This window comes from Solanum pennellii, chromosome 9, assembly GCF_001406875.1.
Source record: "Solanum pennellii chromosome 9, SPENNV200".
NCBI lineage: Eukaryota > Viridiplantae > Streptophyta > Magnoliopsida > Solanales > Solanaceae > Solanum > Solanum pennellii.
Genome location: NC_028645.1, coordinates 40,305,641 through 40,330,141, shown reverse-complemented (window position 1 = coordinate 40,330,141; position 24,501 = coordinate 40,305,641). Strand labels below are relative to the sequence as shown.

Genomic DNA, 24,501 nt, shown 5'->3' with positions numbered 1-24,501 from the left:
TATATATATATATATATATATATATATAGATATAGATATATGCAATAAAAGTAGAAGACTATGTAATCTTCTTATACGAAGGATCTATGTATACTCGATATGAATATATTATGTGTATGCGAGAGGTCTATGTAAACCTCATGATATATAGACAAGTTTTGAATATTCCGCATTAGTAACCTATGAGTGTAATGATGTAAACAATGAGGCTAGTCTCACTTAACCACGTCTATGTAGATTCTTACTCATAATTGTGAATCGCGCCACACTTATGAAAAGGAAACTATATGATACTTGGGAAACTCTCGTTTTTCTTGGAAGTTGTTTATACCTGACCTTAGGAAGGAAGGAGGTGAGATTAGAAAGAGTAAGGGTGAGTTTCTCCTAGCGGGGGGGGGATGTAGTGGTTGGATGATTAGACCTTGAGATTCTTTTGCTTTCATGAGATAGACATTGGTGAGAAGGTATTAGTAAGATTTGAGTTTCCTTGAAAAGAAGTCATTCTAGTATGTTTATGTTGACCTTAGATTGGGTTTCCCCTAAGTGGTGGAGTATGGTGAAGAGAATGGTTGTTGTGAGTCAGATACCCTTAACCTTTACTTATGTGGTTATTCAAGCCTAGAACAAAGAGATACTTAGTAACTTGGGTTATGTTGGAGTCTTTTGTGAAAAATGAGTTTCCAAACATTCTCCTTATGATATGCATGTTTTGGTTGAGTTCTTTTTAAATGAGAAAATGAGTTTTCATGCATGGTATCTTCCTCATGGGTCATGTGCATCTAGTATAGGTTGCTAATTTTTTAAATAGGATGAAAATGAGCATGTATAAATTGTTTATGAGATTGGTTTATTGACCATTTATATGAAATTTCTTAAGGGTTGCATTTGTTAAATTGTGAAGCATGTTCACTTTAAGGAAAATTGTAGTTACTATAAAGATTTTGAAAAATGAATAAACTGTTCTTTCGTGTAAAATGGTTGTATGGTGTTTAGAATTAAGGTATATGAGCATGATAGTGTGTCGAGAATGAAGTTTCTCCTAAATAAAATAAGTAATGTGGGTCTTATGAAATGATTAGTCGTACAATAGTTTCTAGCTTCTTGTTTTGTTGTGACTCTCTTGCTTATATGGAAGTGATATTTCTCCTATATGAGTTGTTTTGTTGTATGTTTATGTTCTGCTAGTATTGAGTAAATCATCTCATGATAATGTCTAAAATGAAGCAAGTGTCATTCGAGGACGAATGTTGTCCAAGTGGGGGAGAATGTAACACCTCTTAAATTGTCTTAGGTGAAACTAGGGCCTAATATTTGTGACATGAACTCTTGAAGTTGTAAAGTGGTTTAACTAGATGTTTGAGGCAGTGTCTAAGGATTTAAATAAGTTTGAAGGAAAAACGTCAAGGGACGATCAAGACGTTCGACGACTAGTCACCTATGTGCCTTATGTGTTGTCATGTGCTTATTTGTGTATGAAGAGTTTATGAGGTCCTTATATGGTTTATTATAGTGTTTAGAGTCATCATGTTGACTTTGGTAAGGTTTGGAGTTCAAACGTTCAAGAACGTCCGGTGACATTCGAAAGATAGTCTTTGGACGTCCTTGTGAGTTTCGATGTTGCATTGCGTGTTTGATATTGAAATTTTTTGGAGATGTTCCTAAGACCTATATGTACATTCTTAGGGGTCTAACTTCCGGGTATAATTCCACCTAGGACCCATAAGGGGCCCTAGAAAAGGGACCCCAACTTGAAGCTCAGCACTGCCAAGCAGTGGAAATCGACTGCGCCAAACGACGACAAGTCGATCAGACGATGGCCCGTCAATGGATGGAGTCGATGAAGACGTGTATACTGCAGCTTTGGGTGTTTCATACACAACCAAATAACCCCAAATGATGTGCATCGTCAAGCTGACGACCCGTCGATGCTAGGGCATCGATGGTGCTGCAATTTTGTCAGTTTTTTAATTAAGACTTGGGTTTTTGGTAAATTCACCCCATGTCTTATAAAATAGTAGGACGGTTATTTTAGGTGCGTATGTTTATTTTAAGATTATTTAAGTCATAAAACTCTCATTTAGACCGTACCACCTAGATCAAAACCTTTTCCCTCCCAATGTTTCTCCAAAAAACTCCTTTAAAGATCAAGATGAAGATGGAGCTTGATGATGGATATTCAATGAAGTTTCTTATTCAATTCTCTTTGTATTTTCTTAATAAGGTATGTGAGTTCTTCATGTAAGGCTTGCTATAACGTTAGAGTCAAATTCAGAGATGATTTCTATAAGGACCCGAGAGCACCCCCTAGAAGTCACCCACCCTCAAAATGAAATAAGGTAGCTCGTGCCTCACGTGTTCCTAAAAAGGTTAAAAACATGTTAATTAATTTTTTCATAATACGCATATTTTATTTGAAGTCATTTGGAGGTAAAACGTCCAAGAACGTCCAAGACGTTCAAAAGCTGGTCTTTAGACATTCTAGTGAGTACTTGTATCTTTGGCTTGATTTTATGTGTTGTTTGGATCTGAGAAGCAGTGTAGTTGACCCTAGTAACATAATTGACATGTTGAGGGTCAAAACGTCCAAGCTCGACTCCCTGGGGACCACTTAAAGGGCCCCAAGGAGAAACCCAAACCTTGGACAAGAGGCTGCTCAAGGCAGCGTGCAGGACCAAGAATGAGACCTTGCCCTCGCGATGCGCACCTAGAACGAACCTTACTTTCCCAAAAATTATTTGGAGCATAATTAGGACGCTAACACGAGATGTGCAGCCCACTCCCAGATCTGGTTGCGTCATTTTTAAGGTAATTTTGACATGTCTCAGAATCCCAATTCGTGTTGAGGTGCTTTGGTAACTTAGCGGAAGTTTTATTAACTGATTTTAGGACATTTTTAAACCCTTTCCCAAGCAAAACCCCCAAAACCCATAAAGAAATAAAATTCCCAATGTTCTCTTCTCTTCTAAACCCCCCCAAAACCTCCATTCAAGAACAAGCTATGGTGTTGGATTCTTGGAGCTTTTTTCTAAGATTTTCATGGGCTTTTTAATGTATAAGATATGGTGATCCTTCATCCATACATAACCATTCATCTATGGAGTCCTTTCAAAGCTTTTTCAAAACATGATTCTAAGTCAAAAATCCTATCTTTTAATCTAAACATGGGTTCATTCTAAAATTGATTTCAAAAGCATTATAATGATGAATATATTTTTATCTACTTATTTTATGATGAATTTCTATCCAATTTTATTTAATAACCCATGATCCTCCTAATTTCTCAAATTAGCATATAATGTGGGTCTTGTGATCTTTACTTGAGGTTTATAGAATTGTGATTAGATTGTATTGAATTGCTTATTGCTATTACTTTACATATCAATTGAATATGAATTCTGGAGGAATGATCAAAGATGATCATTATCTTGGAGATTTGGTAAGTTGACCTACTTCTTCTAATTAGCCTAGAATTTATGCTTGTTATGGCCCACTTATGGTGGCGGTGTTTACATCCTTGTACATGTTTATGTGTTATGATCATGGCTTTGAAGGAATTAGATTCAATATTAATTGATATGATGATTCCTATGTTAGGAGGTTGAAGGATTTAGCCTTGATTCTAATAAAATGTCTAAGTGAATTAATGTTATGTGATGTTATGTGTATAGTCATCTACATTACTTGTTTGACCTATCTGTGGAGATGATGTTATATGTATATATGTGATGATCATGTTAGGGCTAGGTGTGGTCTATATGGCTAATGGTGATAAATATTCTTATAGCATGACCCCTACCCACAGGAAGCCTATAAAAATGTGTGCTCAAAGTATGTTAGGAGTCTTATATTCTATTTTTGAATATGTACTTGCCTCCTATTATGCAATGTGAGTGTTTGTAGTCTATAATCCTCAATACTCTATATGTTTGTATGACTTGAGACGTGAAGAATGTTGTACATGTGTTGTGGTCTTTAGAGGGTGGTATCCTCAATACTAAGTGATAGCCATTATGTGATTATGTTGACCAATGTATACACACACTTCATGCATATCTATGAGTAGGATAGATTCATGATGACTAAGGAAAGGGATAGTTCTCCTATGCATCATTACTTATTTATATGTATGTAAACTATATCATTAATGAAGTTATGAACTTGTGTTCCTAAATGTGTTTATGTGAAGGTAGAACTCACAGATATTTACATACACACATGCATGCATGAATATGATATGATTATGTCAAAGGAAATTCTCACATAACGTAGGTTCTATGGTAAACGTAGAATTCTCACCCTAGATACCTTTGGGCTATATGATAGATGAGGGTGTAAGTCCCTAAGGCCTATTCTTTATGAACTAATGTTATCTAAAGGCTTAATGATGACTAAAAAGGGAGTTATTGCTTAAAACCGAGTGAACATGACAAATGAGAGTGGGAGCTTGACGTCTAGTATGTTCATCTTTCCACAAGAGAACCTTTACGTTAGTAAGTCCGGGTTCCCAAACTAGATGGGTCTCATGAGATGGAAACCTTCATTCTTAGTTAGTCAAGATTTCTAGAAGCAATCTCCTTGGTCCTTAACTATGTGCCCACATAAGACTCTAGCTTAGTGGATCCACCTAGAATAGCTATGTACGAATGGTTCCACCTTCGGCAAGTGTTTACCCTCACTTTTTGGTATGGTAGTAGAATATTGGATTCCATGTAGCTCACATGGTGTATGTCAGTTATGGCTATGTCTCCTGAAGCTTAATAATTAATTAAGGTAAGAATATGAACTCTAATCTAAATTCCTTGAGAAGTGTACTTAGTATAGGAGGAATATGGACCCTACCTATACATTTCACTATATGACTTCAAGAAAGGATATGATTTGGAGACCCTTAATAAGTAGAGACTCAAGCACCCCCTAGAAGCTAAGGATAACTCTCGGATCGTCACAAGGTGTACTTGACCCTTTGGGGTCTAGTACAAGCTCTGTAACTATCGTTCATTACATAACAAATAAAAAGTAGTGCGGAATTTAAAACTTTTCACGAATAATTTAATAAAGGAAGTCTTTCATCAATACTTCGAGAATCTCACCGTCACAAGCCAACTTAAAGACACGACATAATATCTTAGGGACACGACCCTTTACATTAAAAGTGAATACATGATAAGTTTATAAATAAAGAAACTAAGAAAAGAACTATGCCCTCGAATATATGAGGACATACTTTTTTACACAAAATACCCTTTCGTTTCATCACTGTTTTGGTAGCTTCTTGCCAAGAGGTGGGGTGCTCTTCTAGGCCCCCTCGTGGGTCCTAGGTGGAGTCGTACCCAAACGTTAGTCCCCTTAACTATGTTATCTAGGCTTAGTAACATCCCACATCAATTTCGATTAAAACAAACATTAAAACTCACTCAAACACCTCAAGACAGACAAGTACTTTCTAAGGAACACCTTCCGAATGTCATGGACGTTTTTGGTCGTTTGACCTTCCAAATTAACCAAACATCACACACTGCATAAGAACACTAATATAACTTAATTTTACACAAAATACACTCAATAAACATTCACGAAGCTCTAGTTCACCTTAGTTCGTTTTAGGGCGTTACATTCTTCCCCGCTTATAATAACATTCGTCCTCGAATGACATTAAAACTTCGAGAAAAACAAGGACTCACTTAGATCCACATAACATATTACAATAAAGGCTCAAACATTCAAAATCTAAGCATCAAATAAAAAGGATCACAATTTCACACTTTCAAACAATAGCAACATAAGCAACTCTTTGCAAAACTTAAAAAAATTCAAAATTCAATCTTAACTTTCTTTTATGGAGGAACAACCTTCTTCAACATTAAACATGCTCATATAATAAACTTTTGCACGCATTGAAACTACAATCAGGGCAAGACAAATTTTTTTTAAAATGCACAAATCTTACAGTGAACTTTCATTGTGTTACTGTTAAGCATGCCAAATTATTCAAAAATCCATTCTTTTAGCAATTCATCAAGATGACATGATCATATGATCTATAAAACCACATAAAAAAATTCATAAAATTAAAACAACAATCATAAAGGGTTAAGACTTAGCGGGACTATCAAATCTGGATTAATTCTCCTTCCTAGCCCCCATCCCGCAGGAAGGGTTCTTCTTTGGAGCATTAAGATGTAGAGGAGCTTGATGGACCTCTTTCCACCTTGATTTGATGTTAGGGCAGTCCCTAATTTTGTGTCCCTTATTACCACATGCAAAACAACCATCCGTACCGGCAATACACCTACCCATATGTTGATTTCCACAAGTAGTGCACCTAGTTCTCTCAAAAGTGTGGCAACCACCTTGGGAATGTTGGTATTGATCTCTATCCTTGTTTCCCATGGAAGAATCTTTGTGATATAACCTCTTCTTAGGATTTTGGTGACTAGAATCATCCGTCCTAGGCCTCTTACCATCTTGCCTTATCTCCCTAATTTTTGACTCCTCAGTTTGTTGTGCATGAGCCTAGAAATATCCATGTCATTAAGAAGCATTGCCATACGACACTCTTTCTCCACCAATGTAGATACTCCCATCACAAATTTGTTCATCCTGTCCCTAGGGTTGGCTACCATGGTTGGGGCATACTTAGAGAGTTGGGTGAATTTGAGAGAATACTCTTGCACACTCATTCCCCCATGACGAAGGTTCATAAATTCAACCATCTTCTTCTCCCTCCACTCTAAAGGAAAGAACCTATCTACAAAAGCCTCGTTGAATTCCTCCCAATCAACCGAACCTCTTTCTAAGGGTCTGTTACCCCACCATTGCTCATACCACACTTCAGCCACCTCCTTAATTTTGTAAGCGGCTAACTTAGCTTTCTCCCTGGGGGTCCCACCCATAATATCCACCACTTTGAAAATCTCATCTATGAAACCTTGTGGATCTTTATCCACCTAAGTGCCATGAAATATAGGAGGGTTCATCCTCATGAAATACCGAATTCTAGAAGCGGGATGTCACGAGTCGAAAGCACCCTCTAGAAACAAGGCACAACTCCCGGATTGTGGCAAGTCGTACTTGACCCTTTGGGGTGTCATACAAGACTTTCTACTATCGTTCATTACATAAGACATGAAAATTAGTGCAAAATTTAAAACTTTTCACGATTACTAAATAAAAGAAGTCTTTCATAGATACTAGGAAATCTCATCGTCACAACGCAACTTATATACAAAACTTAGAATCTTAACGGCCCTTTACAATGAAAAGGAAAATACAAAATAATTCTTAATAATGAAACAAAGAAACATAAACTATGTTCTCGAATATATGAGGACATACTAAATCTTGAGAGATAGAATTCCCAAGATTCAACTTCGATCTTCCAAAAGCTTCCAACCTATACTTATAAGGTATATAAAAGTATGGGGTGAGTAAAAAAAAATGTACTAAGTATGACATATGCAAAAACATGTAAGAAAGAGACATTTTAACAAAATAAGCTTTCATGCCAATTTAATGAAATATTCATGAACTTAGTAACAAAACAACATAAGAAGCATCATTAAACACTTAAAGAAGAATTTCCATAAATTTGACTCAGACACACACTTTATGGTAAGGGCACTCGACTTATAGTGAACGCACTCAAATGTACGATTTCACATAAGTACTTTCCTCCAATGGGACTCTTAGGTCACACTAAGTGCAATGTGAGAGTAGCATCCCATACTACAACTCCCACTAGCACTCATAATGGATTACCAAGGATTTGAGCATCTTACAACGAGTTAACCAAAAAGTTACGCTTAAAGTGAGCTATATTGTTAACATTACAGTGAACCATTTTAAGACATTAAAGTAACTTTAAAAGCTTAACATTGAACTAGACACTCCAACAATGGTGAACCAAAGTAGTGCAAATGAGGAAGTGAACCCATTTCAGTAGGATCTTTCCTACCTAAGGATAATCATAAGATTCCCTAAGGTAAAACATGAAGAAAACGTCTAAACACTTCCTTGATTGAACACCCAAGTGATCCTCAAGACTACCCCGTTCGGCTTACTCACCTCGGGAGAATAAGTCACCACTCAAAGACAAGACATTAAAAGGAACCCAATAAAACACCAAAGACTTCCCTTTCGGGTTGCCTACTTAGTGCAATTAGTAGGATAGCGTCCCATACAACCACCTACCCTATGTAGTACACTCTTTTAGAAGGTTTGGCACCAAGTCTTCCCTTTCGGAAGGTCCTACTTAGTGCAATTAGTAGGATAGCGTCCCATACAACCCCCTACCCTATGTAGTACCCTCTTTTAGAAGGTTTGGCCCCAAGTCTTCCCTTTCGGAAGGCCCTACTTAGTGCAATTAGTAGGATAGCGTCCCATACAACCCCCTACCCTATGTAGTACCCTCTTTTAGAAGGTTTGGCCCCAAGTCTTCCCTTTCGGAAGGCCCTACTTAGTGCAATTAGTAGGATAGCGTCCCATACAACCCCCTACCCTATGTAGTACCCTCTTTTAGAAGGTTTGGCCCCAAGTCTTCCCTTTCGGAAGGCCCTACTTAGTGCAATTAGTAGGATAGCGTCCCATACAACCCCCTACCCTATGTAGTACCCTCTTTTAGAAGGTTTGGCCCCAAGTCTTCCCTTTCGGAAGGCCCTACTTAGTGCAATTAGTAGGATAGCGTCCCATACAACCCCCTACCCTATGTAGTACCCTCTTTTAGAAGGTTTGGCCCCAAGTCTTCCCTTTCGGAAGGCCCTACTTAGTGCAATTAGTAGGATAGCGTCCCATACAACCCCCTACCCTATGTAGTACCCTCTTTTAGAAGGTTTGGCCCCAAGTCTTCCCTTTCGGAAGGCCCTACTTAGTGCAATTAGTAGGATAGCGTCCCATACAACCCCCTACCCTATGTAGTACCCTCTTTTAGAAGGTTTGGCCCCAAGTCTTCCCTTTCGGAAGGCCCTACTTAGTGCAATTAGTAGGATAGCGTCCCATACAACCCCCTACCCTATGTAGTACCCTCTTTTAGAAGGTTTGGCCCCAAGTCTTCCCTTTCGGAAGGCCCTACTTAGTGCAATTAGTAGGATAGCGTCCCATACAACCCCCTACCCTATGTAGTACCCTCTTTTAGAAGGTTTGGCCCCAAGTCTTCCCTTTCGGAAGGCCCTACTTAGTGCAATTAGTAGGATAGCGTCCCATACAACCCCCTACCCTATGTAGTACCCTCTTTTAGAAGGTTTGGCCCCAAGTCTTCCCTTTCGGAAGGCCCTACTTAGTGCAATTAGTAGGATAGCGTCCCATACAACCCCCTACCCTATGTAGTACCCTCTTTTAGAAGGTTTGGCCCCAAGTCTTCCCTTTCGGAAGGCCCTACTTAGTGCAATTAGTAGGATAGCGTCCCATACAACCCCCTACCCTATGTAGTACCCTCTTTTAGAAGGTTTGGCCCCAAGTCTTCCCTTTCGGAAGGCCCTACTTAGTGCAATTAGTAGGATAGCGTCCCATACAACCCCCTACCCTATGTAGTACCCTCTTTTAGAAGGTTTGGCCCCAAGTCTTCCCTTTCGGAAGGCCCTACTTAGTGCAATTAGTAGGATAGCGTCCCATACAACCCCCTACCCTATGTAGTACCCTCTTTTAGAAGGTTTGGCCCCAAGTCTTCCCTTTCGGAAGGCCCTACTTAGTGCAATTAGTAGGATAGCGTCCCATACAACCCCCTACCCTATGTAGTACCCTCTTTTAGAAGGTTTGGCCCCAAGTCTTCCCTTTCGGAAGGCCCTACTTAGTGCAATTAGTAGGATAGCGTCCCATACAACCCCCTACCCTATGTAGTACCCTCTTTTAGAAGGTTTGGCCCCAAGTCTTCCCTTTCGGAAGGCCCTACTTAGTGCAATTAGTAGGATAGCGTCCCATACAACCCCCTACCCTATGTAGTACCCTCTTTTAGAAGGTTTGGCCCCAAGTCTTCCCTTTCGGAAGGCCCTACTTAGTGCAATTAGTAGGATAGCGTCCCATACAACCCCCTACCCTATGTAGTACCCTCTTTTAGAAGGTTTGGCCCCAAGTCTTCCCTTTCGGAAGGCCCTACTTAGTGCAATTAGTAGGATAGCGTCCCATACAACCCCCTACCCTATGTAGTACCCTCTTTTAGAAGGTTTGGCCCCAAGTCTTCCCTTTCGGAAGGCCCTACTTAGTGCAATTAGTAGGATAGCGTCCCATACAACCCCCTACCCTATGTAGTACCCTCTTTTAGAAGGTTTGGCCCCAAGTCTTCCCTTTCGGAAGGCCCTACTTAGTGCAATTAGTAGGATAGCGTCCCATACAACCCCCTACCCTATGTAGTACCCTCTTTTAGAAGGTTTGGCACCAAGTCTTCCCTTTCGGAAGGTCCTACTTAGTGCAATGGATAGGTAGGATGCCATACCACCACCTACCCTAAGTAGCACGTTCCTTTAGAAGACTTAGTTCAATCAATTCACATAGGTATCACACTATTAGATGACTTTTTATTTCATTACTTTTACGGGGGGTTAGCTTAATCGACAAAGACCATGAGAGCTAGGCATGGAATCACGATATTAACCCCTATCAGATGAGGGATCCTCACTTGCCTAGAGTAAGGTCATACTTCTTAGCTTTTACATCCTCACTTGCCTAGAGGAAGGTCATACTTCTTAGCTTTTACATGGCTTTCCCAATATCTACACCTATGCGGGCACATAGTTAGGGATAGGGAGACTGATACTACGTAACTCATTCTCTACTAACGAGGAGTACTCATCTCAAGAGGTACAATGCAATACAACAACCCAACTAATGAAGTGTATTCCACCTCTTCATCTTATCCTCTCGGTGCTAGGCATAACTCCCCACGGATCGTCACATTATAGACTATAGGTTAAGGATAACTAGCGAATACCCCATCTCAACTCATGAAGTGCATTCATCCTCCGACCTATCTTGGAAAGATCATTAGGAATTGTGAGGTAGCTACTAGAGACTTCATCTTAACTCATGAAAAGTGTCCACCCAAAGACTCCCCTTCTTACTAAACTTAGCTTCATTCATTAACATAAAGTGTGTGTGTACGTGTGAGCACACCTTGCATATAAGCATCATTTCATATACATTACTTCTAAACATGCTTTAGACCTTCATCCATAAATTCACACACTTCTCATACTTCATATAGTCATATTCTTCAATTAGACAAAATCTCAGGTCAAACATACAATTAAAGCATCACAACCACAATACAAGACTCATTTCGACTTCTATTCATTCTACATATTATACCTTCAACATCACATTATCAATACATACTAAACATAACTAATTTATCAAATAAACAACGCCACCAAGAAGATGGACCATACCACTCAAGAATCAATTTATAATAAGAAACAATACAATATAAGCAACTTTTGAATTTAACAAGCCATAAAAACCAATAAGAATTTTCTCATCAATTCATCATCCCTTTGGGCAGAAGGTAAGCCAACCTTACATTATTAGAAAACCAAAGTTTATTCTATATATAAACATGCTCATTTGACCCCTTTCTTAAACCATCATTTTAAAGGAAACATTAACATGATTTCATTAAGGTCATAGCATTGGAATCACCAACTAACAATAATAACATCATTAATTAATCTTTAGAAACATTTTCATGAAAGACCCATGTTTGGGTTGAAGATAGTAGAAACTAGGGTTTAAAACCCCTTTTTCAAATTCATTGGAAATATCTCCTTAAATGAAAGAGTATTCAAGAATGGATACCATACCTCAAATGCAAGTAATCCCAAGCATTTTTGTGAAGAAACACGTCCAACTAGCCCTTCATATCCCTCCTTGACCTCCAGCTTCAAAGAAGCTTGAAAGAGTTTGTTTTTTTCGAGAGAGAGTCGATTTGAAAAATAGGGTTCTTGTCTAGGTCTAGTTCTTAAAACTTAACCTAATATAACTTTAAAACCCTAAAAATATCATCCTAGGGTCCCAAAAGACTTGGGGTGAATTTCTCAAAAACCCTTAGAGTTTACCATTCATGTTACAGCTTTCGGGACTGCCCTATCGACAGACAAATCGACGGTCCGTGTGCCCATCGACGGACCATAGGCAAGGTCTCGTCATTTGGTACTACAGCCTACCAAACTTCAGGCTTGAAGCCTCCACCGACGGACAGAGGATGGACCGTTAACCAGTCGACGGTCCGTAGGTTAGGTCACGTTTCGTTGAGACATAGACACACATGAGGCCTGAACTTTCTGCCTTTGAAAGTGCCATAAATGGTCCATGGTCGACAGACTGTAGGTGGACCTACGGACTGTCCCTTGTTCCGTCGTTTGGCCACTGCCCTAGCAATTCGGTCCAAGGCATAGGCCCTTCTGTGGGTCCCACTTGAGGGTCCTAGGTGGGGTCGTGCCCGAACGTTAAAACCCTAAACATGTTCATCTAGGTATTAGGAACATCTAACAAAAGTTTCATGCAAAACGAACATGTAAAACTTTTCCAAACACAATAAGACACATAAGATTATTCTAGGGCACACCTTCTGAACGTCATGGATGTTTTTGGTCGATTGTCCTCAAAACTTCACATTCAGATTAGGGATACAAAATTAACTCACTTTAACAAAAATTCACTAAAGAAACACTTACGAAGCTCTAGTTCACCTTAATTCATTTTAGGCGTTACATTCTCCACTAGTTGGGATAACATTCATCCTCGAATGACACTTAAACATGAAGAACAACAAGACTCACTTAGAATAACATAACACAAGACAATAATGATAAAAACATAAAAATCAAAGAATCAACTAAGAAAGAGCATCATTTCACACTTTTACACACTTATCAACATAGGAAACTTTACCAAACTTCACAAGTTCCAAAACTCATTCTTAACCTTCTTTTATGGAGGAAATACTTTCTCCAACATTAAACATGTTCATATTCAACCATTTAGCATACATTGAAACTTCAATTCAAGACAAAACAAATTTTCTCAAAAATCAAAAATTTTATAGTGGGAATCACTGTAGCCACTGTCCAACATGCAATTTTTTTCAATAATTCATTCTTTGAGCAATTCATCAAGATGACATGATCATATGAACTATAAGACCACATAAACTCAGTTCATAAGATAAAAACAACAATCATAAAGGGTTAAGACTTACCAAAATCATCAAATCCGGATTAGTTATTCTTTTTAGCTCCCATTCCATAAGAAGGGTTCTTCTATGGAGAATTAGGATCTAGGGAAGATTGATTGACAACCTTTCCCCTTGCTTTGTTATTTGGGCAGTCCCTCATCTTGTGGCTTATACTACCACAACTAAAACAACCATACATCCCGGCAAGAAACTTACCGGAATGTTGCTTTCCACAAGTAGGATACCTAGTCCTTTCAAAAGTATGACCACCACCTTGAGAATGTTGGTTTGGAGCCCTATCCTTGTTTCCCATGGAAGAATCTTGGTGATAGAGACTCTTCCTAAGCTTTTGGTGACTAGACTCATCCAACCAAGGCCTTTTACCCTCTTGCCTTATCTCCTTATTTTTTGACTCCTCAATTTGTTGTGCATAAACCATAAGTCTAGAGATATTCATGTCATTAAGAAGCATTGTCGTACACACTCTTTTTCCACCAAGCTAGACAATCACATCAAAAATTTGTTCATCCTAGCTCTAGGATTGGCTACCATAGTCGGTGCATATTAGAGAGTTGGTTAAATTTGAGAGAGTACTCTTGCATACTCATTCCCCCTTGACCAAGGTTCATGAATTCAACCATCTTTTTCCCCCTCCACTCTAAAGGAAAGAACCTATTATTGGAAGGCCTCTTTTAATTTCTCCCAATCAACCAAACCTCTTTTTAAGTGTCTCTCACATCTCCATTGCTTATACCATACTTGAGAAACATCTTTAAGTTTGTAAGAGGCTAAGTCCCCTTTCTCCCTAGGGATCCCACCCATGGCATCCACCACTTTGAAAACCTCATCTATGAAACCTTGTGGATCTTCATCCACCTTAGTGCCATGAAAAGTTGGGGGGTTCATCCTTATGAAATCACGAATCTTAGAAGAGGGCGTACTAGCATTTGGTTGGGGTCTATCTCCTTGATTAGCTTGTCCCACAAAGTGATTGTTGACGACATGAGCTTGAGCCGTCATGTCCCCATTAGGGCATACTTTAAATCCGCATTAGTCATATCCCCATCAACAAAAGGAACTTGAGGTATAGGAGTCACTTGAGTCCCTTAGGGTCCCGAAGGTACTTGAGGTTATTGAAGGGGAACCTCCATATTCTATTCATCTAGGCCCTCAATAGGAACTTGGTAAACACAAGGAGGGAGTCTCTCATTAGCTACACCACCCTCCTCCCTTCTAGTTGTAACATTCCAGAAAATGTACTTGTCTAGTGAAGATTCTATTAGGTTCTAAGAATATGTATTGAGGTACATAGGCATTCCAAAATATTGTCTTAAGGGTGTTAGACAAATTTTATGTATTAGCATGTATCTTGACATATGCTCCAATCAAAGCTTGTTTAGGTATTATACCTACAATGAAGATCCTGAGCTAAAATAACTATATTCTTCACATATACACATTAGGTACGAGGCATTCAAGTCTCAAGCCTAGGTACCATAGCACATGATCATTTAAATGATCGTGTAGATTACGTAGTGTCCAAGGGCAGAGTGAGGATCATTGGAAAAGAAGAGAACTTTCAAGAGTGCACAGTCAGGGTGGTTAGAGGGCAGGTACGCGTTGGGTGCAGCCACGTGAGGCCGAGCTTCCTAACCAATCCTAGGCTCCAACTAACTTACCTAACTATCTAAAGAACCTAGGATAAATTAAAATTAATCAACTAGTGTGTCCAATATCCTAATACCTAACCGGGTGACACTAGCCAAGTATCTAACTAAAGAAACATCCTAGTACCTAACCTATGATGGTCCAAAGGGGTTCGTTATGGTCCTAATGACTTAGGGGTAATTTAGTAATTACCCTAGGTCCCTTAATTAATTAAATTAGCAACTTAATTAATTAATTTAAATGTCAAACCCGAGATCCTTAAGAAAATTTTCAAAATTTGGCTAAGTGAAATGTTCTCCTATTTTTAGTGAATTTATGAGGTGCTTTTGGTAATTTAACTGGAGGGTCTTTAGGGTAATTCATAGGACAAATATATATTGATATTACGTAACTTTTAGACCACTTATACACGTCCCAAATAATATCAAATTTAATTTCTTTCAATCTTTCAAGAACGCTCTCTTTTCCAAACTCCGCTGGGTAAGAAGAAAAGCTTAAGGGAGAAGACGAAGGTTTCGAAGTTCCCAATAAGATTTTGTGGATTCTTCATCTATAAGGTATGGGTTTTTCACTCTTGGTATTCCTTTCCCCAAGATTTATTTTCAAGTTAAGTTTTCAAGAACTTCAAATACTAGGATTTTTGCTCTACAAAGTGGATTTTCTTCCTAACCCTGGATTTATAATTTACAATGAAAAGTATACTTTTTCTATATTAAATTTCGCACGAATTGATTGATAATGTTTGAATGTCGTGTGATACATGATATTTCTCAATATGATGATTTCAAATGGGTTGTTTATGGTATTTGATAACGTGTAAATGTAAGGATTTGAATTAAGACTTGAATTAACCCTTTAATGGCCCGTTTACTTTCTGCTACGCTATGCATTGATCTTGTACATGATTTGATGAGTTGTTCTTGATTATTCATTAGAGTATGTCACTATGTATAATTATGAATATTTCATGACGAATAAGATTCTTTGAAGCCAGAGGTAAGTCTTGTAAGTGTGATTACTCTCAATGTTTATGTTAGCCTATAATATTGATGCTATGATTACGTAAGGAATGTATGATGTTTCTATGTGAATATGGCTATGAAAATGTAAATTGTGATATCATGATAAGAATACAAATGTGCAAGTTTATGATATCCCTTTAACGCTTTACAGAAAGTGATTATGTTATGTTAATCTCATATATGAAAGGTTACGATGAACGGACATTCTCATCAAATCTAAAAGAGCTCATGATCATGTTATACAGGGAGTTAACTTCCTATGCCCTATGATAAGTTTATGATAAAAGAAAACTAAAAAGTTTTTTCAAGTAAGAGACTTAAGCTAAGCACCGATGTACTAGATATGGGGAGTGTCCCTTACCTAACAGAAAGGTAGGTTCACAATGATTCTCATGAGGTTGAGGCTGCCATGTAATGTGGAACTATGGGTCTCTAATACATTTCCTAGTTCTTGAACTATGTTTCCACCATAGGATAATCGTTAGTGGATCCACCTAGAAAGCTATTATATGTTAGGTTCTACTTTTGCCGGTAGACCACCACTTTTCGGTGTGGCGATAAAACATGATTCCATGTTTATCTCACATGGTGTATGTCTGTTAATGCGTATGTTCCCTCATCTAAAATGAAAGACAAGTAAACGAACGTTGACTTGGGTGACTTGAGGAGTTTGCTTAATATAGGTAGGGGTATGGGACTCTACCCGGACATTGCACAAGTGGACTCTAAGGGAAGTCCTAGGAGATTGTTCTTATGTAATATGATGATATGAAAGATATATGTTTATGATATATCATGTTACTCTTATATGAATGTTGGTCATTATGATGAATATATTATTTAGTTATATTGTTAAATGAAGTGATGACTAACAATGTTACAAGTTATATAAACCAAAGCTTTACTTATGGTCTCCTGTCTTATCTACTTGGTTGTGTGGGGTTATAGGGCTTCACATGACCATTGCACTTGTAGGTTGGGGATGGGATTATTGGTACGTATTTTGTATGTTATGTTGTGTGATCTAATGAATATTAAAAATTAATATTTCTTCGATTATGATCATACTTTATGTTTGATAAAATCCTTAACTTGTATGTGTTATATGATATGTGCATAGAAGACTTTCATATGACATAGCGTGTTTTCTAAAGAAATTATAAGTAATGTGTTTTTTTCATGCATGTCCATATGTGTTATGTGAATATAGCCATACTTAGTGCATGTGGCGTACTAGCCCCATTACTTTATATTACTACAAATGTAGGTTCTGACCATTTAAGTTAAGCAGGCCGATTTGAAGAAACTTGGAACTCTTTCTCGAAGTCTTGGTATGTCCTCACGTTCCGGACGCTATCATTTATATTCCAACCTATGAAAACTTTGTATTTTTTAGAATACGTTATTTCCATTATGTTCTTTGGATTCTTTTGTATTAAGGCCTTTATGGCATATTGACTATTATTGGTTATGTCCAGATTTGCACTCTTAGATGATTTATATATATGTGCGACAGTTTTAGAATATCGTATGTCTTTATGAATCTTAAGTATGAAGTCTAAGTATACTTCATTAGTAAGTTGAAAGTTTTTAAGTTTTCACAAAATTTAACTGTATGATTGTGATGAAAGCTAAGAAGAGGCTTGTCTGCGACCTCTGATAGGTTAACGACAGCGGTCTCATCCGGGTTCTAGGATCGGGGTGAGACAAACTTGGTAAAAGAGAATGATATTAAATATTAGAAATTTAAACTTGGTATCAGAGCATGAGGTGATGTATTAGAATCTCTAACTTGGTATCATAGCATTAGGTTAAATATCCTTAGGATCGATGTCTTACTAAACCACATTACCTAGTGTCTTGTTCATGGTTGTGAAGCGCGCCACAGTTGTGGACGAGAGGCTATGTGATGATTAGGAAAATTCTCTTTTCTTGGTATTCCTATGTTGTAACTCTAGAGCTTTGGCACGATGTGTCTTTTAGGATCTCATTCCATTCTTCATCGGTTCTTCCCAAGATAGAAAGGAGAAGTTAAGGTAGGGGAGTTCATAAACCTTCGTCACGGAGGTGTGAGTGTTAAGGAATACTCCTTGAAGTTCATTAAGCTGTCCAAATATTCTTCTTCTTTGGTTTCTAATGCTAGGGATGAAATTAGCTGTTATGTAACAGGCGTGTCCGAAGAACTTGAAGAAGAATGTCGTGCAGACATGCTTCATGATAATATGGATTTTTCTAGATTGATGGTTCATGATCAATAGGGTGATGAAAGTCGCCTAAGGAAGAGGAATAGAGAAGTTAAGGAGGCAAAGTCTTTTGAAAGTGGTTCTCCTAAAAGTAGGCTTGATGTTCAAGACAACCCTAAGTTTAAGAAGAGGTTTTGAAACCAAGTTCTTTCAAATTTCTCCAAGAATTGTAATGATAGGGTTATTAATCCTAAACCTCAAGAGGGGAGAAATGTTGATCCACCTAGAGAAAGACTAACTCGTGGTAAGTGTGGTAAGAAGCATGGGGGTGAATGTCTTGTTAGAACTAATAGTTGCTATGGTTGTGGCAAAGTTGGCCATATTGTGAAAGATTGTCCTAATGCAAGAATTCAAGGTAAGGATAAAGCTTTACCAAGCGGTCCTAATTCTGAAGCTCCAAAAAGGAACCGTTTCTACGCACCCAAGGCTAGGGGTGAACAAGAAAGCTCTCCCAACATTGTGACGGGTAGGTTACATGTTTTCGCTATTAATGTTTACGCTTTGCTGGACACAGGTGCTACTCTTTCTCTCATTACACCTTTGGTATCTAAGAAGTTTGATGTACTTCTCGATGTTTTGATTAAGCCCTTTTCCGTTTGAACCCCAATGGGTGACTCTGTAGTTGCAAAAGAATTTATAGGAAATTCCCTGTCATGTTGTCCAATAGAGTTACTCTTGTTGATTTTGTAGAACTGGACATATTTGATTTTGATATCATCTTGGTTATGGATTGGCTTCATGATTATTTTGCATCCCTAGATTGTAGAACAAGGGTAGTGAAGTTTCAGTTCCCTAATGAACATATTCTAGTGCGTAAGGGGGGAAATTTTATGCCAAGGGGTAAAATTATTTCATGTTAAAGGCTTGTAAAATTATAGCCAAGGGTTGTTTATACCATGTGGTGAGGATAAATGAGGCTTTTCAAACGTATTGAATTCAAGAAAACTGAAACTAGGGTTGTTCTTGTTCCCAATGAAATTGTCGAATGTTAATCTCCCTAGTTCTCCCTATTCTAGTAGTATGTATAATTCTCAAATTTTTAGTAAGAAAGTAAGAATCAAACAAAGAATGAAGTAGGAAGATGAGGGTGTTCGAATAGGATGACTAAAGGGTGAGGTTAGACTAACTAATGATGTAAGTCATTCTTAGTCATAATACAGAAAGATCCCAATGTAAGTCATAAAAGAATATCCTAAGTCAACCTAGCATGTTCAAAGTGAATGTGAGATCAAATAAGAAGAAATGTAAGTTCAAAGTGAACTAAGTAAGCAACGCATGAGAGTGTCAAATCATCAGTGTTTGACAAGAATGAAGTTTTAACAGTTATTTTATGCCAATATTCGAGTATGAATATATGCCCTAAGAACTATATATTATGCAAATAATCAAAGAATGGGCATAGCCGATAAAGATTGTATTATAAAGACTTTATGCCCAATTTAACAAGAAAAAAAAGAAATAAACTTGTTTACTAAATCGGTGCATGTTTTGGTAAAAGATAGTACCTATTAGAGTTTGAGAAGATTTTTTCATACTCTATTTTTTCACCTATATGAAACTTATATGCATATGTTTTTTTGAGATTTTTTTGTTTTATTGTTATCTTGAGAAGATTGATAGCATGGTAACTCTTTAATGCATTTTGACCTTATGATAAGGATGAGAAGGAAATTCCTCACTATGTGTTACGAATATATACTCTTATATGTTGGTGCATCATGAATTGAGTGCTAAGTGCAATGATATGTTATGTGCTTGTTGTGCTTTTAGTATTGAGTTTTTTCCTACCGTCCAAAAGAATTTAGTGTCATTCGGGGACGAATGTTCCTAAGGGAGGGGGGATAATGTTACATTCCAGAAAATGTATTTGTCTAGTGAAGAGTCTATTAGGTTCTAAGAATATGTATTGAGGTTCATAGGCATCCCAATGACCAATATTATGTAATATTGGGCATGTTAGATAATATTGGCTTAAGGGTGTTAGCAAAATTTTATGTATTAACAAGTATCTTGACATACGCTCTAATCCAAACTTGTTTAGGAATTCTACCTGCAATGAAGACCCTAAGCTAAAATAACTGTATTCTTCACATATACACATTAGGTACAGGCATCCAAGTCTCAAGCCTAGGTACCATAGCACATGATCATTTAAAATGATCATGTAGATAAGCAGTGTCCAAGTACAGAGTGGGGATCCTTGGACAACAAGTGAACTTTCCAGAGTGCACGGTTAGGGAAGTGCACAAAAACACATGTGCAAGCACATGTCCTACCAACGGCCGAGAGACCACGCCAATTGATTCTGTTAGGGCAGTAATGGGGCAGGCACGCGTCGGGTCCAGCCACGTGTGGTCGAGCTTCCTAATAAATCCTAGGCTCTATCTACTTTACCTAAATAGATAACAAAACCTAGTATTAACTAAAATGAACAAACTAGTGTGCCGGAAATCCTAAGACCTAACCGGGTGACACTAGCCCAGTATCTAACTAAAGAAACATCCTAGTAACAAACCTAGGATGATCCAAAGGGGTTGGTTATGATCCTAACGACTTAGGGGTACTTTAGTAATTACCCTAGGTCCCCTAATTAATTAAATTAGAAACTTAATTAATTATTTTAAATGGTAAAACCCGAGACCCTTAAGTAAATTTTCAGAATTTGGCTAAGTCAAATGTTCTCTTGTTTTTTATCAATTTAGAAGGGGCATTTTGGTAATTTAAGTTGACGGTCTTTTGGGGAATTCATGGGACGACTATCTATTTCTATTAGGTAAGTTTTATACCACTTTTACATCTCCCAAATCTGATCAAACGAAATTTCTCTCAAGAACACTCTCTTTTCCAAACTCCATTGGAGAACAAGAAAAGCTTAAGGGAGAAGACGAAGGCTTCGAAGTATCCAAACAGATTTCATTGATTCTTCTTCTATAAAGTATGAGTTTTTCACTCTTATGATTCCTTTCCCCAAGTGTTCCTTTCAAGATAAGTTTTCAAGAACTTGAAATACTAGGGTTTTACTATACAAAATGGATTTTCTTCCTAACCCTAGATTTATGATTTTCAATGAAAAGGAAAAGTTTTCTATATTCAATTTCGCACGAATTGTTGTGTAATTTATTGATTATGTTTAAATGTTGTGTGATACATGATCTTTATCGAAGTGATGGTTTCGAATGGGTTGTTTATGGTATTTGATAACGTGTAAACGTTAGGATTTGAATTAAGACTTGAATGAACCCTTTAATGACCCGTTTACTTTCTCCTACGTTATGCATTAATCTTGTACATGATTTGATGAGTTGATCTTGTACATTATTTGATGAGTTGTTCTCTATTATGCCATTGAGTATTTCACTATGTATGAATATGAATATGGCATGATAAATAAGTTTCTTGGAAGCAAGAGGTAAGTCTTCTACGTGTGATTACTCTCAATGTTTATGTTAGCCTAAAATTGTGATGCTATGATTACGTAAGGAATGTATGATATTGCTATGTAAACATTCTAGTCTATGAACATGTAAATTGGGAGATCATGAAAAGAATACGAATAAGCAAGTTTATGATATCCCTTGTATGCTTTATACAAGTGATTATGTTATGTTAATCTCACATATGAAAGGTTACGCTGAAAGGACATTGTTATCTAATCTAAGGGAGCACATGATCATGTTATACAGGGAGTTAACCTCCTATGACCTATGTTATGTTTATGATAAAAGAAAACTTAAAAGCTTTTTTCAAGTAAGGGACTTAAGCTAAGCACCTCATGAGATTGAGACTGCCATGTAATGTGGAACTATTGGTCTCTAATACATCTACTAGTTCTTGAACTATGTTGCCACCTAGTGGATCCACCTAGAAAGCTATTTCATGTTAGGTTCTACTTTGGCCAGTAGACCACCTCTTTTCGGTGTTTGGAAGAAACTGGATTCCTTGTTTAGCTCACATGGTCGATGTTGGTTGATGCATATGTTCCCTCATGTAAAACGAAAGACAAGTAAACGAACGTTGACTTGGGTGACTTGAGGAGTTTTCTTCATATAGGTAGGGGTATGGGACTCTACCTAGACATTTCACAAGTTCACTCTAAGGGAAGTCCTAGGAGATTGTTCTTATGTAATATGATGATATGAAAGATATATGTTTATGATATATCATGTTACTCTTATATGAATGTTGGTCATTATGATGAATATATTATTTAGTTATATTGCTATATGAAGTGATGACTAACGATGTTACAAGTTATATAAAGCAAAGCATAACTTATGGTCTCGTATCTTATCTACTTGGTTGTGTGGGGTTATGGGGCTTCACATGACCATTGCACTTGTAGGTTGGGAATGGGATTATTTGTACGTGTTTTGTATGTTATGTTATATGATCTAATAACAATTAAAAGTTAATATGCCTTTGATTGTGATCATGCTTTAAGTTTGATGAAATCCTTTACTTGTATGTGTTATATGCTATGTGCATTGAAGACTTTCATATGACTTAGCATGTTTTCTAAAGAGATGATAAGTAATGTTCTTTTTTGCATTCATGTCCCTATGTGTTATGTGCATATACCCGTACTCAGTACATGTGGCATACTAACCCCATTACTTTATATTACTACAAATGTAGGTTCCGACCATTATGTCTTGGTAGGTCCTCACGTTCGGGACGCTATCACTTATATTCCAGCCTATGAAGACTTTTTAGTTTTTAGAATACGTTACGTTCTTTGGATTCTTTTGTATTAAGGCCTATATGTCATATTGACTATTATTGATTAAGTCCATATTTTCACTCTTAGATGGTTTCTATATATGTGCGACAATTTTAGAATATCGTATGTTTTTATGAATCTTAAGTATAAAATCTAAGTACTTCATTAGTATGTTAAATGTTTTAAATTTTCCGCAAAATTTAACTGTATGATTGTGATGAACGTTAAGAAGAGGCTTGTCTACGACCTCTGAGAATCTAAAGACGACGGTATCATACGGGGTCTAGGATCTGGGTGTGAACTAGTGGTCGATCTCCTCGTATTCATGTCCTAAAAATACTAAGAGCACGGGTTGAGAAAAGTCACCTTAAAAACTCAACTCTAAAGCACGATATTAGAATAAAGAAGGAAGTGAAACTTCTAGCATCCTATAGCCTCTTGTCCATGGATGTGTCGTGGCTCACATCAATGATCAAGATACTACTAGATGTGGCTTGTGAGATTTTAAGAACCTAAACTATTTCCAAAAACCTTATGCTCAAATACCAAGTCTGTCACGACCCGAAAGTACCCCTTTGAATCTAGGGATAACTCCCGGATTGTGGCAAGGCGTACTTGACCCTTTGGTGTCTCATACAAGCCCTTCAAATATCGTTCATTACATAATACATGAAAAGTAGTACGGAATTTAAAGCTTTTTACGATAATTAAATAAAAAAAGTCTTTCATAGATACAAGGAAATCTCATCGTCACAAGACAACATAGAAACACAACTTAGAATCTTAGGAACACAACCCTTTATAATAAGGAGGAAAATACAAAATAATTCTTAATATTGTAATTAAGAAACATAAACTATGTCCTCTAATATATGAGGACATACCAATTCTTGAGAGATAGAATTCCCAAGCTTCAACTTCGATCCTCCAAAAGAATCCATCCTATACTTATAAGGTATATAAAAGTATGGGGTTAGTACAAACAATTTACTAAGAATGGCATATGAATAACATGTAAGAAAGGGAGATTTTAGTGAACTAAGCTTTTAAGGACAAAACCCTTAAAAATAAGGAGTAAAATACAAAGTAAGTATTAATAATGAAACTAAAAAGAACATAAACTATGTCCTCGAATATATGAGGACATACCAATTCTTGAGAGATAGAATTCGCAATCTTCAACTTGGATCCTCCAAAAGCTTCCAACCTATACTTAAAAGGTATGTAAAAGTATGGGCTTAGTACAAACAATGTACTAAGTATGGCATATGCAAAATATGTAAAAATGGGACAATTTAGTGAAATAAGCTTTTATGCCAACTTAATGAAACATTCATGAACTTAGGAACAAAACAGCATAAGAAGCATCATTAAACACTTAAAGAAGAATTTCCATAATTTGCATTCAAAAAACACTTTACAGTAAGGGCACTCGACTTTACAATGAACCCACTCACATATACAATTTCACATATGTACTCTCCTCCAATGGACTCTTAGTTCACACTAAGTGCAATGTGAGAGTAGCATCCCATACTACCACTCCCACTAGTGCTCCTAATGGATTCCCAAGGATTTGAGCACGTTAAAACAAGTTAATTAAAAACTTATGCTTACAGTGAGCTATACACTTAACAATACAATGAACCATTTTAAGAGATTATTGTAAGTTTAAAAGCTTTACATTGA

At 37.3% G+C, this 24,501-nt stretch overlaps 1 protein-coding gene across 1 annotated transcript in view; it reads left to right on the top strand.

The window, feature by feature from the left end:
- The window catches only part of LOC107030146, a 41,706-nt gene extending 23,014 nt beyond the window's left edge, over positions 1-18,692 (top strand). Inside the window, exons 3-4 of the mRNA XM_015231530.1 lie at positions 18,108-18,223; positions 18,272-18,692. Coding sequence (XP_015087016.1) covers positions 18,108-18,223; positions 18,272-18,692 — 537 coding nt within the window. The remainder of the gene's footprint in view (positions 1-18,107; positions 18,224-18,271) is intronic.
- Positions 18,693-24,501: the final 5,809 nt, after the last annotated feature.